Source organism: Clytia hemisphaerica, unplaced genomic scaffold, assembly GCF_902728285.1.
Source record: "Clytia hemisphaerica strain Z4C2 unplaced genomic scaffold, Clytia hemisphaerica genome assembly, whole genome shotgun sequence".
Taxonomy (NCBI): Eukaryota; Metazoa; Cnidaria; class Hydrozoa; order Leptothecata; family Clytiidae; genus Clytia; species Clytia hemisphaerica.
In genome coordinates this window covers 920,713-936,778 of record NW_027104274.1, presented here as the reverse complement: position 1 = coordinate 936,778, position 16,066 = coordinate 920,713, and the positions used below count along the sequence as shown (strand labels likewise).

The 16,066-nt window shown below is 34.7% G+C and overlaps 2 protein-coding genes across 2 annotated transcripts; both read right to left on the bottom strand.

Moving 5' to 3' along the window:
* Nucleotides 1–1,994: 1,994 nt before the first annotated feature.
* LOC136816803 (uncharacterized) lies at nucleotides 1,995–5,478 on the bottom strand. The gene is made up of 4 exons (XM_067073130.1): nucleotides 5,380–5,478; nucleotides 4,703–4,784; nucleotides 2,328–2,479; nucleotides 1,995–2,124 (listed from the first exon to the last, which is right to left on the bottom strand). Exons 1-4 carry the CDS (start codon nucleotides 5,439–5,441, stop codon nucleotides 1,995–1,997), a joined length of 426 nt encoding a protein of 141 aa, XP_066929231.1. The 5' UTR covers nucleotides 5,442–5,478.
* A 576-nt stretch (nucleotides 5,479–6,054) lies between these two features.
* Nucleotides 6,055–15,749, bottom strand: LOC136816777 (CDAN1-interacting nuclease 1-like). Its single transcript, XM_067073099.1, has 2 exons — nucleotides 15,694–15,749; nucleotides 6,055–7,008 (listed from the first exon to the last, which is right to left on the bottom strand). The coding sequence occupies exon 2, from the start codon at nucleotides 6,976–6,978 to the stop codon at nucleotides 6,103–6,105; it is 876 nt and encodes a 291-aa protein (XP_066929200.1). The 5' UTR covers nucleotides 6,979–7,008; nucleotides 15,694–15,749; the 3' UTR covers nucleotides 6,055–6,102.
* Between the last annotated feature and the right edge of the window lie 317 nt (nucleotides 15,750–16,066).

The following is a 16,066-nucleotide window of genomic DNA, read 5'->3' as shown; positions in this document are numbered from 1 at the left end:
CTCACGTAAAAAGTCACGAAGTAGTGTCAATTTCCCGCTTTCAGATATCGGGGAGATATCGGGAAAATTTTTAAAATCTCAACTGGAAAGTTTAGAGGATCCGGTTTTTAGATTTAGATATCGGAATTTTGCAAGACCGCATCTAACGATTTTGCAGTGGGAGGCCTGAATTTGCACCATCCCCTCTGATGACCCATTTTTATCTTCTGGCGGTGGACAAAGTTAATCAATTGTAAAAGGGGTTACGCACGATACGGACAAAATTAACAAGAGGTGGTGGGTGTGAGCTGGATAGGCTATCGATGTTGGCGCTCCCACCGGTATACAGTATACTACCTCCTGTTTTGTAGGAGTCTGCGATTAAGAATAACGATGCAAGTGCGAAAATTTGAACATTGACGTTTATCAAAGCAGGGACAGAATATTAAAAAGAAACAATAAGTTCAATTATTATGGGTCATAGTGTTTCATAGAAAAATAATTCGTATATTATATTGTACATACCAACACGAAACGTAGCAAACATGCAAAAACTGCAGAACTAATCTGACCAACGGGTATATTTTATTTCAAAACAACAAGGTTTAGCGAGGGATAAGTGATAAAGTAAAGCTGAAAACTCAATTTAGGTTACCTCCGTATTACTTTGAACACAAAAAGACCCCTCTTTTGAAACTATTTTTAGGAAAAAACACTGTAGGCCTGGAGGGGAGTATGATATGAAAGAAAAACTTAGATATAGGATGATAATTGTATTCTCTTAGCATTCGAACTGATTTTGACCCGTTTCTGCATCCCTTAGTCCTAAAATGACATATTTGTACAAAAATAATAATGGAAAGGCGAGGTAAGGTTCCCCTTCACTTTTTCAAAGTGAGTTTAGTTATAAATATTTTCTTAAATTTCTTTGGAACGTCCCTTCTAAAATCCATAAAGCATTTATTAAATGCCCGAGGTGTCTATTCGAAGTAATACGGTATCTTTTCAAAAGAAAGTGAACAGCGTCCATTTGGTATGACCCTTGGTAAAATGATCTCTCCAACTGTTTCAACAATATTTCACAACGCAATAAACGTCACAATTCCATTCGCTTAGAAAATCATGTAAAGCTTTCAATCGTCCAAGTCTAATCCAAATCTCTCATACAGCCTCTTGGTAGTCGTTCTCTCTTTTTCCGCTGAAAGATAAATCAGAAATGAAAAATCAAACCGTTTAGAGTGATGAAAAGATAAGTAGGCCAACAACTTACTCGTTTTGAAGATGTCGTTCAATTAAGGCCCTTAATTTTCGCACATACTGAAAAACCTTTTTGATTTCTTACTATCACCCTTAAACAGGCCCAGTAAAGAAATTTGTTGCTAAAGTATTGTTGATGTGGTCATTCTTAGTAAAAGCCTTGTCACGAGCAAGATAGGAGTTGGTTAACCTTGCCCCCGGTGTATCCTGGGTATTATCACTTTACTGATGATTATACATATTAACTGAAACGGTCAGTAATAAAATTTAAAAAGCCAAAATACTAGGAGGGATGTGGTCAAAGAGTTGGCATAATCTTTCATTTTTACTGTATTACATCAAGTGAAAATGAACTTTTTTTTACCGATTTTTCCGATGAGCATTTGGGCGACATCTTTGATCTCATTGTATTGGTGTAATTTATCGACGTACATCGGTAACTCGTCTTCGTCGTAACTAAAGAAAAAGAAGCCAAATCAGATGACTTGATGTAATAGATGTAATACAATCAGGGATATGTACAAACTAGCCTTAGCCTATCATCGGTCAAAATATTAATAGTCTCGTCTTTTTTTAGTTTTACGCGAACATGAATTGGCTAATATGTGTAGAATATGCGTGCCGAATTTTGACTTTCTTTAAGCGCTTGTTTTAAAATGTCCAAGTTGACCATATCAGATATTAAGTTTAGAATTCAATTATCGGTTCTATAGCCGATCTCAAAAGAAACTCATTTGAGATTATTCATAACTCTTTCATCAGAGTTGAAATGATCGAATCTTTTGATAGAAATTCTTCTTTGAGATAAGGAAATTAACTTCAAGAAGAAACAACGACGCGACTATTTTCAGTTTTCCTTCAATCACATTTCCTTTGTTCGATATAAGGCTAAAGAACATATTCTTTACTGTTATAGACCAAATTCAACCACAATGGACTGACCGTGAAACTGGAAATCTTTAAAAAAGATTATTCGCTCCTGCCCATCGGCACTTAGCCAAAGTCTCTTGAAAGGATTTTTCGCTTCAAAAGAAGTCTTTTTGAAACTTGGAAGGTTTTCAATAAAAAAGTAGGTCGATAAAGTGGTATACCTTTTCCTCAACTCCTCAATTTCTTGATCGAGTTGTTGACATTTTTGGTGCATTTGAACAACTTCGTTTGCTAACGTCACTTTATCGTCAGGTTGTTGCGTGTTTAATTTACATGGGATCTGTTGTTTTACTTTCTCAGATGTCTCTTCTTTCTAAAGTGATAGTTGGAAACTTATGAAATAAATGTAATCAAGTTATCTTTAACCTGAGCAGCAGTAAAGACACAGCGTAAACTTAAACGAATAAGACTCGTTAGATGAATGGTCGTTCTATCATGTAGAATTTGGATTTTCTTTAGGATACGCAAGCAAAAAAATATAATTCAAAACCTTGAGATTCACCACAGTACCACAAATTTTGGTAAAGCCCGAATGATTAGATTGCGTGATTTTAGGCTTTTCCAAGCAAAAAAAAGTAAATATCGCAAAAAATATCGCTGCTATCGTTTTCGTAAACTCACGAAGCTTCTGATTGGTCAAGCACTAAAATTCTATTAATATCACGTGACCTAGGTAGGACTTCCTATCGAACCAAGGCAAACTTTTCAACCAAAGCACTCTATCTGGCCCTTCGGTCTTTACAGAAATCTGTGCACAGTACTTGAATATCCGAGGACCACTCACTCTTTTTTAAACAGAAAAATGACAAATAAACAAGCAAGCTGCTAATTGCACCTATTTGACGATTGGACGATTATTAAAACAAATAAGCAACATGCTGAATGGACCTACCTGTTGATCAAAATCAGATAAAAATAGGACAAATAGCAAGACAAGAGAGTAAGAAAGTGTAGTGAGCAGCTTGAATAGATTACCATGAGTATCACAGCTCATATTAATATCGACCTGTGAAGTATTAAAGTGGTATGACTTATAATCGTAGATACTGGAGTGAATAAATATTTTATTGTGATTTCCAAATTGACGATAAAAGGTGATTTTCCCCCAAAGTCCGAAAAAACCCATGTTAGGCATTGGCCCAAATTTACCCAAAGAATTATTTTTTCGAAAATCGGGCTCCATCAGAAATGAAATACAGTAAAACCTCTAATTAACGGACACTCTAAAAGGCGGACACCTCTGATTAGCGGACAATTTCATTTTCCCCGGCCGTTTCCTAGTCAAATCCTCATAAAAAAGTTTCTAAAAGGCGGACACTCAATTAGCGGACCCTCTGATTAGCGGACAAATTTTTTCGCACGAAATGGCCAAAACCCCTATTTTAGCTCTCCAATTAGCGGACATTGAATATCAAACGGGTCACATACGTCCAAAATCGTATTAAAATGTTTCAAGCACTTATTAGTCTTATTATTCAAATTATTTCTACAAATTTCCAGTTTTCCCTTGACCCATTCAACGAACTTAGGTGGGCCAAAGAAATCATAAATCAGTGGTACTTCAATCAAGTCCGTACCCACCACCTCGATTTAATCTCTTGCCAGGCACTCGAGCTCTGTTTTAATAACCCTTCTCTTGTTCTTCTATGGCCTAGTGTCTGCAGATAAGTGCTTTAGACCCAAATTTTGTATTTTTGACACCCTGGGATGGCTTAATTTCAAAATTGGAGCTCCGAGATCAAAAGTTTCTAAAAGGCGGACACTTCTAATTAGCGGACACTAACCCCTTTCCCCGATGGTGTCCGCTAATTAGAGGTTCCACTGTATCACCATTTTATATCACTATGCCAAAAATAAGAGAAAATACCAAGCCAATCACGAGAAATGCTCATTTTCCCTAAATATGACAAAAGGGAATTTCCCAAATTAAGAAAATCTGATTTTTACGACCAAAAAAAAGTTTCCAGAAAAAAAGGCTTGAGCCACTTTTTAGAGAAACTTGCTTTCTATCTTTGTCCAAAAAATCAGAAAAAACTTAGGCACATTTTGGACCAAATTTGCCCAAAAATATTATTTTTCGAAAATTGGGCTCAGATTTTAAATATTACCATTTTACATCAAAGTGTTAAAAATCAGAAAAAAATATTAATCTAATCGCAAGAAATAAACTTTTTTCTCTAAAAATGACATAAGGGAATTCCCCAAATAATAAAATCCGATTTTTACGGCCAAAAATAATTTTCCGAAAAAAACTTTTTCAGCCAGGTTTTAGAGAACCTTGTCCTCCATCTTCATGCATAAAATCAGAAAAGACTAATGAAGCAATTTCACGTTCGTTTCAAAACCCCATTTTTAGGCACTTTTTGGCCCAAATTTGCCCAAAAATTTTTTCGAAAATCGGGCCCCGTCACTTTTTGGGAATCACCATTTTGCATCACTGTACAAAAAATCAAAAAATTAACTAATGAGCCGATCCTGAGAAAAGCTTGTAAGAAACGAACGGACAGGTTCAAAAAATAGATAAAAGTGGACTTACATTGGTGACAGAATCATTTTTTGTATTTGAAGATGCAGCAGGTGATTTAAAGGGTGCGAAACATCCTGAACTACTTCTTCGCCTGTAAAATAAAGAAGAACATAACAATGATTATTGCAATTTGTGCAGCTCCTCGAAAATGGTTGATTTTCTAACAAAAGGAGAAACGAAAATATCGACAAAAACCAACAAAAACAACCATCCGAAGAAGCTAAGCAAAACCAATGCACTCTCGCATCCTGCTCAGATGACGATGACCAAAACTACCGCATGGTACACTATGAGTGCATGAATGATTATGCGATGCATTACTGCTTTCTAATAATCCATGAGGAGTTCAAATGTAATTTTGCAAACTTGGCCTACATGAAAATTTAACTGTCAATATTACTGTAAGCAATACGCGTTTTTTATAAGAACAAACTATATAAGAACATAAAGCTTCGATGGCCAAAATATTAAGAACAAGTCAAGAACATTTTAAGGCTTCGCAGACCCAATTTCTTAGGAAAATGGACAAAAATACTCAAAAATTAGCGAAAATAAGAAAATGTTAACATTTTTAGACTTAAAACTCAAAAAGTTAAGAGCATCTGAAGGCTTCAAAAACTTTGGATGTTCTTATAAAAAAAACGTGTACGAAAAATGTTATCACTGGTAAATGTGAAATAAATTACCCTTTTTGATAAGGTGTCGATAAACTTCTTCTGAGAGTCTTTGATTTTGGAGTTGTACTCATTATTTCATTTCTAATTTTCACATCTTTTTAAAATAAACTGAAAAGAAATTATGATGAAAATATAAACAATTTTGACGCATTTAGAAAACGTGAAAAATGAAATTTACAAACGCAGTGCAGGGTAGAGTGGGTCATTCCCATACCGTAAGGCGCTAATTTAAGCGAAGACTAATTTTGGTTAACAGCAAAAATTCTAACAAAATTTATATTTGACGAGGGAGAATTTGACGAAAATTAGGGATTACCACTGGTTACCATTGGAAATCAAGACAATACTTTCTGACGAGAAAGCAATTCTGGCGATTTTTGGTTAAACTAAAATCTACCAAAATAATTTTCCTTAAGGTTGTACTCTTGAATATATAATTTCTACAAAAAAATAATTTAAATTGACTCTTTAAAGAAGCCTACACTCTTACAACTGAAAATTCCAGTTTTGATGAATCTAATCTCAAAATTGTTTACACAATAATTTATTTCAAAAGCGATCCAGGGGGCTATAATGGTAGGAAAGGTGAACAAGAAATCGAATAGGTAAAACTTTTCTCAGGGTAGGGAGGGCTTTCTCGAGGGAATGAAATAGGAAAGGTTGGAATAAAGAGTCTAAGGGAGGTAAGTTGGAAGTCACTTTGTGTATCCATGCGTAGTATTTTCGTTGATGTTAAAAAGAAGCAATACTGAAATTCTCATAATCATCATCTAACAAGGATTCCAATGTCATTAAATTAGTTGGAAATTCATCCTTTAACATGACACCTCTCTCCAGGTTAATATCCAATTCATCTATAAAACCAAACCAATAAATAACTAATCCAGGACCAAAGCGGTTGGTATAACTCCAAAATTGATTCTCTAAATACCCAGAATGTGATTCATGGTCACCGAAAAGTGCTTTGCTCTCAATCCAATGTATAACATGAGTATCAACTAGAATGGGTAAAACAAGTTTGAAATCTGGTGTCTTGTCATAACCCTTTTTACGTAAAACATCTTCATGGTAATATGAAATATCTTGCTTTTTTAAACAGTCGTGTAAGACTTGTTCGTACTTCAGACCAATCTCATGTTTTAGTGATTCGATAATTGGTCCACACAATTGGTCATTTTTTATGCATATTCCAATTTCACGTGAAAGTATTTTATCAGGGATTTCTTCTGATTTTTTCATACATTGGGTAATGAAAGCTTTTGTAACTTTTAAGTTTGGGTTCTCTTTAAAAACTTCCTCTAAAATAATCCTGGCAATCAATGTAGGTGGAAAATCAACGTTTTCGGCTAACCGACAAATAAAACCTTCTTGATCCTTATTAGCAATGGAAATATGATATTGTTGTGTGTATTTAGCAATAGTGGTCTTTCTATGATGTTTTGGAAAATCTTTTTTAGTTTTCCTCTGGTAAATTTGGGAATATATACTTGAAAACGTTCCCAAAGAAAGAGAAGGAAACTTTAGCTTCAAACATTCTACACACTCATCGCGTCTTTTTTTCAGTTTGAATATTTCACTCACAATTTCTTCATAAGTTAAATTTTTCATTGGTGAATTGAGTACACTCCACAACAAAAACTAAAAAACAAAAATAAATGAAATGATAAATGATTTCAAATGAAATTCAAAATTAAAATTTAAATATAACGTCACATCGATAATACCTTTAAGTGTATATATGAACCTTTCATGGGTATTAAAAAATTTTCCCGTATACTTAATTTCGCGAGTTTTTAGGCAAAATTTTGCGGAATTTAGTACTGTTTAAAATTTCTCAAAAACACAACATTCAAAACTAAATGTACGCAAGGAATTCCAATAGCTGGCAATCGTGTAATTTAGTATTTAAAGGAATTCCAGCACAAAAAATGGAACTTTGTCAGGGAAGAGCTATCATGAAAAGCATTTGGAAAATTCAAATCAAAGTTGTTAATCAGTGATTCTATCCCAAGATATGACATCCAAAGTTCCAAATTCAAGACATCTGCACTCTGTGGAGCCATATAAAAATGAGAAAATTTGAATTTGGAAAAATTCTGTTCATACCAGCTAGTCATCAAACTGAAAATAATTGAGAACAGGCTAGAAGGATACCTGTAGTTGAACTAAATAATTTTAGTATGTTTGACCACTAGGCACAAGACATTTAGAGGATGTATACCATAAAAAGTCATTTCATTTTTGATCCACTACTCTAATCTTTAGCTAATGTAGATTTAAGGATACCAGAAAGTTTGAAACCAAACTTGACTTGAATTTTTGCTTTTCATTATAGCTGTTCATGGATTAAAAGTTTCATTTTTTATGCAAGAACCCCTTTACGAATCACGTTTTTCTGAAAATATTTTGTGTTTTGCGAAAATTTAGTATTCGTAAAAATAGATACACTTAATAATGCAGTTTAATCGATTTGAATTTTGATTGTTTTCTGTTTAAAAACTGATGAAACTTTTATGTCGAGCTATAAAACTTTCACACCAGTCAAATCCGCATTATCATTATCTCATTTTTAGTTGGTAATTAAAGGTAAAGAAATATTGGTGAAGAATCGAGTTGATATATTACTACTATCTAACTTTTAAAAAATATACGAAAATTCTACCACGATTTGCATATTGGGGAGATGTAAAAACAGATTTTATAACATTCTCAACTTTTTCAAAGATGTATTAAATGTGGAATAGCTTTTCACAGCTTTAGACAGACGATCCCAGACAAGAGAGCCAAAAAAACTTGACTGTGTAAGTGGGACGTAACATAAGTTGTCTAAGTTTATTAGGCCCAGAGTTTAATTGTAACAAAAAGCTCAGCTAAAAAGGATGAATGTTCTTTCTTAAGGGTCTTAGTAATTAATTTATGTTCAAAAGTTTTCCTCTACCAGTAGATAAAATCTTTATGGACCTTGGTGTAGCTTTTGGTTATTTCAATTGGCTTTAGATCCTGTAAAATCATTTTTAGTAATCTCTGCTTGGCTGAGATAAGAAAAGGTTTTTAGGAGGGCTGCTTAAATGATGATGATCAATAACATTCTTTTACTGTTTAAACTGATTCTGACCCGTTTCAACATCCCTATATTGTCCTATATTGAGATGGTTGTACTCAAATAAAAATAATAATTCACTTTATTATTAAAGTGACCTTAGTTATAAATTATTTAATATAAATTTTTGAAAATTGCAGCATAATACTTTTCCAAATTTAGTACAGTGTATTTATTTAGATGAAGGAATCAGAATCAGAAATATTTACTTATTTGCAAATGATCCAGGTATGAAAAAGTAAAGGAACAATGATTTAAAAATGAATACTTATCACAGATGAGCCATGCCACTATTGCAATGCTATAATCTCTTCACTTATCCTTACTTAACTCAGTGAAATAACAGAAATTACTAATATAATCTAAATACTAATTGCTATACATTTTTTACTACAAAAGTTAGTGTTTATGATTCTAACCCTGATGAACAATACAATGTATTCCTTGAGAAATGCATTGGTGTTATCACCAAAAGCAACATTCCTTTACGAAAACCCATAAAGAAAACAATTATTCCACGCGATCGTCGAATTCTTATGCGAAAAAGAAAGAAACTGAAGAAAAGACAGCTCAACAAGAACACAAAGTCAATATTGATTGATATCGAACTAAAATTACAAAGCAGCTATGCCAACGAAAGGTACAACCAAGAACTAGATGCAATCTCCAAAATCAAAGTGAACCCCAAATTCTTCTACTCTTACGCAAAAAGATTTTCTAAAACCAAACCTAAAGTGGGACCATTATTAGATCCCATCACAAATAAGCTAACAGACAATAACCTTCAGATGGTTATACTTCAAGATCAATATAAATCTGTATTCACACCACCAAAATCACAATATGAAAATCCTGATCTCAATCCTTCGCAAGTTACGGAGAAACTTGATTATTTTGACCTCACAGAGGACGACTTTATCAGAGAGATACAAACCCTCTCTTCAAACTCAGCTGCTGGCCCAGATGGCTTTCCAGCTATATTTCTACTCAAAAACAAATCACAGCTTGCAAAACCACTCAGATTGATATGGCAGAACATTCTTGACAAAGGATTCACTCCAAAGATACTGAAAACAAGTTACATCACCCCTATTCTCAAAAAAGGAAATCAAGGATTGGCTGAAAACTATCGCCCTGTTGCTCTTACATCACACGTCACTAAAGTTTTTGAAAAGATTGTAAGAAAAGATTTGCAAGACCATCTGGAAAGAAACAACCTCTACAACAGCAACCAACATGGATTTAGGTCAGGAAGATCCTGCTTAAGCCAACTGCTTGCTCACACTGAACGTCTAATCCACTATATTGAAAATGGCTACAATGTAGATGTCATCTATCTTGATTTCAGTAAAGCATTTGACCGTGTTGATCACTTGATACTGCTACAGAAACTTGAAAGAAATGGCATTTGTGGAAAACTTCTATCCTGGATAAAGTCATTTCTTACAGGGAGAACACAGAGAGTCTCTGTCAACACAACGCTATCCAAAAATGCAGATATCATATCCGGGGTGCCTCAGGGTTCTGTGCTAGGTCCCCTTCTGTTTCTTGTAATGATACAGGATATTGATGAAGATATATACAACGCTGTCCTGTCTTCATTTGCAGATGACACCAGGCTGATGAAAGCACTGGCCAGTCAAAATGATGTCCAACTTCTCCAAAACGATCTCAACTCAGTATACAAATGGTCAGAGATCAATAATATGCAATATGGAAAAAATGAAGAGCTGAAACCCTATTCAGTTTATTATTCTGATACTCGAGATCAAATTGAAACAAAAAGCCAAGTCAAAGACCTTGGAGTTACTCTAGATGTAGATACGAGCTACAATCAACACATCAAAAACCAAATCAACAAAGTGAAATCTATCAGCTCTTGGATATTTCGTACTTTCAAGACAAGGGACAAAGATGTCATGTTAACCCTTTGGAAGTCATTTGCCATTCCACACCTTGACTACTGCTCTCAACTATGGTCTCCATCAAAGAGATGTCTCATTCAAGAACTAGAGCTGCTACAAAAATCATTCCTGAACAGTATCCACTTAAACTATTGGGAAAAATTGAACCAACTGAAAATCTACAGTCTTGAAAGAAGAAGAGACAGGTACAGAATCATTTACACGTGGTGCATACTAGAAGACATTGCCCCCAATTTCAACTACAATGACGAGGCAGGCGGCATGCATTCTTACACAAATCAGAGACTGGGTAGAAAATGCAATTTGAAAGCTATAAATGTCAAACATAAAAATATCTGGAGAAGTTGTCTCTCACAAGAAGGACCAAGGCTCTTCAATGCTCTGCCAAAATCCCTTAGAAACCTCACAAACTGTACCAAACAAACTTTTAAACAGCATCTTGACCAATTCCTCAGAGAGCTGACTCTAACAGTACAACAGTAATAGTCAATCATCGGATTCAACGAATTGGATGAGTACCATAAAGTACATAATCAATAACGAAGTATCACAAAGTAAGTAGTGTCAAAAACATTACATAAGACTCCGGATTTTTGGAGTGTCATTACGTAATGTTTTTGCCACAAGTTTTTTGAGTCAAAATGGTATCTTATTTTATTTATTCATAGAATTATATTTCACAGGTCTATCGACCTCTACGAAATAATTTTAGATTTATAAATTGTCTAATTCTTCATCTGTCGTCCAGTCGTCAGAAGATATGGACAGAAGAGAAGACGTTGTTTTGGTCTTTGTCCTAGGTTTTCGAACTAGGCGAAGGTTTGTTCTAGGGCTTCCTCTTACATGCCAAACGAAATCGTCATTTCTTGAATTCATTTTTTTCGCCTTTTGGCACATATCTTTAATAATTTTTCTTTCGTTGATGGTGAAGTCGTCTGTGATGCTAAAGCCACCAATTTCATTGAATCGTTTCAGCTTATGCAGATTTTGCATTATCCGTTCTTTTTCCTCTATACTTTTTAAGATCAACTTGATTGGACGCCAATGTAGCCCTTTTCGGTTTTGTCCAATGCGATGATGGTGGGACGGTTTGATATCTTGAACGCCAATGTTACCTAGTATACCTTCAATATCTATTTTGTCTTGTTCCTGTTGTTCCTCTTTGTTGTCTACCTCTAATTCCACCATTCCATGTATAATAATATTTCGTTTTCTTGATTCGATGTCTCTTTCTTCATTCTTGTTTTCTTGTTGGTGTTCTCTCACTGCTGATTTGAAATTATCCTTGTGTTTCTTAGTTATTTCAGCGTATGTTTTTTCTGATGTTTTCTCTATGTAATTCGTCGTTTGCTTTATTTCTTCTTTTATAATCTGCTTGGTTTTTATTTCAAAGTCAGCCATCTTATTGGTTAAGATGTTTTCGATATCGTTCTTAAGGCTGCGGTTCTTGGCTAGCTGGTTTTTGAGCTTTTTAATGACGTCGTCCTTCTTCTCAATCTCCCTCTGCATCATATGATACGAGTTCTCACCTATTTTACTCATTAGAGATCGTGTTATCCGCACGCAATTCTGACATAGATATTGTTCGTTATAAGTGTTGGCAAAAATTTGCAGCTGATAAAGTGGTAATTGTGTGCACTCGTAGTGTACCATGCGGTGGCATTTTCGGCATTTTAGACGGTTTTGGTAATCATCATCTGAGCAGGAGGTGGGAGTGCATGTTTGGTTTTGTTTAGCTTCTTCAAATGGTTGTTTTTCTTGCTTTTTGTCGGTTTTTTCGTTCATGTTTTTGATTTTGCTAAATTTCAACCATTTTTGAAGAACTACACAAAATGCGTGTTGACTAACTGACGTCAAATAAAAACTGAGTAAGCACTAATTAGCACTAATCACGATTTCATATTGAATTATTAAAAACTCCAGCATTATAACAATGGCACATCAATGCATAATTATTATAATTGTAGACAATTTTTGATTACGATTATTGGTTTTTGATAAACCTTTTGCTAATCACTACGTCATGTTGAATGATTAAAAACTCCAGCATCAAACAATCATATTGATATAGATGAAATTAGTGCACAATTATGATGATTATGTATCAATGTGTCATGTTTTAATGATTGAGTTTAATTATCAAACATGGCATTGTGATTAGCAAAGAATTTGGATATGTGTTCCGAAATATGCATTTTATTTGTTACTTGAAGGATAAAAATCAAAACGATTAGGTATGATGCCTAAATGCCAAACCTATGCCAAATGCCTTAGAAAGTCAAAAGCCTCAAGCATTTCTACATGATTTTGCGCAACTTTTTGGACAATGTGATTTCTCACTTAAAATTCTAATCTTCAAGAAGTCTTCCCTTTTCTGCAAAGCAAATTTATGAGTGAAACAGTTTTGCTACAGTTCAATCTGTAAACGCATCTTTAACTTCAACCCAAGCAAAAATAGCAAAAATTTGCTTCATAAATCCCATCACTAAAACAAAGATTTTGTCAAAACTACCTTGAATGGTATGGCTTTAAGCCTAAAACAATTTTTAGTTCTGGAAGCTACTGTAAGTTGGTCTAATATCAACATCCCTCCTCTGATTTTGACACCTTTCTGAGGGCTGGGATTAAAATATGCCGTTTCGTTCTTTGATAGTTTCGTTCTTTGATAGTTAGGGTGAGGGTTTGAAATATGTTGTTCTTTGATAGTTAGGGTTAGGGTTAAATTAGTGTTAAATTGTCTGGAAACGTTAGATAGTTAGGGTTTAGGCCATCTGGGGTTTAGGGTTTGAAATATGTCGTTCTTTGATAGTTAGAGTTAAAGTTTGAGTATTTATACCGTAACTACTAATATGGTAGATTAATGGATTTTTACATATCTACACATATGGTAGATTTACCGTGAGATTGGGTAACTTGCATCAGTGGAGGCTAACATGCATAGCCCTCAAATGAAAGACCTGGCTGGTCATTAAAATACAAAGTTAAATCAAAACAAAAATGGTAGAGTAGAGCTGCGAGCGGAGCTGCGTAGTTGTATTTTAATGACCAGCCAGGTCTTTTATTTGAGGGCTATGCATGTTAGCCTCCACTGATGCAAGTTACCCAATCTCACGATACAATATCTACACATATAGTAGATTTACGGATTCTAATATCTACACATATGGTAGATTTACGGATGTTTACATATCTACACATATGGTAGAAATATGTGCGAGATTGGCCTGATTTGTTTTGCTAACTCCACCAAGTTTATCAATCATACTTTCTGTCATAACATGTCACGATAACTTTCACTGATCAGTGCGTCACAAACAGCCATACAAACAAAACTCAACATTCTCACAAAAGTTGTCTTTTTGATTTCCCAAACATTCGTCTCAAGCGTTCCCTTCCACAATAATTTATGTAATTGCAATTGCGGTCAGTCCACAGTCGGCTTCAACATATACACGTGTTTTTATTTACGTGACCGAAGTGCCTACTAAAACAATCCGGGGGTAAATAGAGAAGCAACACAGCAGATTATTCGTAAGTATCTTTTGGCATTGACAATCAAATACAATATATTATACTATATTTTCTTAATTCAAAAATCAAAAATTCATTTTTCATTCGCGAAAAATAAAAATAAAAGAATAATGAATTAATATTACATACTAAGACGCCCCCGTCTTTTACTCTCATTTAATTTCAAATCTCGGCACGTGCAAAACGCCCGTCCGCCCAATATCCACCCAATCAGCTTAAATTCACTTTAATTGTCCTTTGACATTCAAAAAATAGTACTTAAAAATTATGAATTTATAATAATTACAAAAAACAAAAAGTTTGATACTTCATTAGTGAATTATATTCAATAAATTCCTGGTTTCAATTTTCAGTGGGCGTTCTTCTAGGGCTTCGTTTATCGCGCAATTTTTGCGTCACACAAACTTTCTCGGCCGCTCGTAATAATTATTCATTGCCAAATTTGGTTCTCCATTGTCGAGTCAGGATCGATGGTGACGTCACCTAAGCATAAAAAAGAAAGGATTTCGTCAGTTTTATGCAAATATTAATTTGCGAGATATTCTATTCGCCGCGCGAGCGCACTTTTCGTAGACTAGTCGGAGTACTTTCTTTTACTCGCGGGATTGATGGTAACTTTTCATCTTCGTTATTTTTAAAATGAAGCACAACCGAAAAAAAACGAAACTTCAGAAAGTTGCGTATTTCCAGTGAGTAAACGACTCTGACAATTAACAAAATTGATGATGATGATTTTTTTTCGGTCAGGCCAATGTCTCGTATTGGGGGTTCTAGTCTTGAGCCCAAAGCCTACGCAGGGTTGCAGCGTTTGGGTAAACGAGACAAAAGTCTAAAAAAGCTGGTGTTTTGACGCGCTTCCGTGCTCTCGAAATATCGCGGTTTGAGACGCACTGCTGATAGCGCGCCCTTTTTAACTTTTTGTTTTCATTCAAAATGACCAGACGCTGATCGGAGAATTAGAGAACGCCCCCGCCTAACCGCCTATCGCTCGCTGGGATTAACAAATAACGAGTACGTAACTTGCTGCGCGAATATCGTCAAACGCTCCATATCATTTTATCACTAATTTGTTCTTCTTCATTCCATCCAGACATTCATGTGTGTTCACTACGGATTTCCATTTAAAAGCCTACTCGGTGCGAAAGAGAAATTGTGTATTTTTTAATACGTCGCTCATTAACTCAAATCAAATGACTTTGGAGGTTCGGTGAAATGGTGGCCGAATTGCCGTCCCATGTTTTGTCCAGGTAGTCCTAAATGGGGAGCAGTTGACGGTTAGGTTATGCAAGTTACCCGACTTACTTCACGGTAATACAATAGACCTTTTTTCAAAGAGGACGTCCTGTTGAATAATTATGTAGTCCAGCCATAAAAACAATGATAGAGCCATGCATAATTACTGTATCATGCATATTGTAATAATTATGCATGGTTTTATCATTTTTTTTTTGCTGGACTACATAATTATTCAACAGGGTGGCCTCTTTGAAAAAAGGTCTATATAGGTAGCTAATTCTGGTTTTCCCCAGTTTCCTATTTATAAAAAGGTTTTCAAAAATTTTCAGGCTTTGAGAGTCACTTTAATCTATAAAAACTACTAAACTTAGAAAATTCATCTGTGCATCTGGTCTGCGCTAGAGCTGCTAGCTAGCTAAACATTTTTATGGGTGTAAAGGAGCAACTAGATTTGACGTCGAACAGTGTTGATTTTACAAGATGACCAAATAGCCCTACGTATATATACTTTAGAAAAACAAAACATCATACCTAAAAACCCCAGTCAACCATCGAAACTTTTTTCCCAAAACTGAAAAAGCAAAAAACTGAATTTTTATTACACTGGTCTAAAAAAAAGGCTACCATATTTGTTGACATTTTTTCCCGCGCAAAGAAAAGTATATGCAAAGCTTGAATTGGTCTCCGTCGTATATAATTTCAGAATTAATTAAAAAGACTGGTCGAAATTTTGATTGAGTTCTCTTTCATTTCACAGAGGTATACTATTTATTTTAATTCATGCTGTTGATATAGGATTAAATTTTTATTAAACCCTGACAAAGGAAAACTTTCATACTAACTTGATTCAAAAGTCACTATGGGGGAGCGCGACATCACAATTAGAAACGAAAGCTCTGCTATT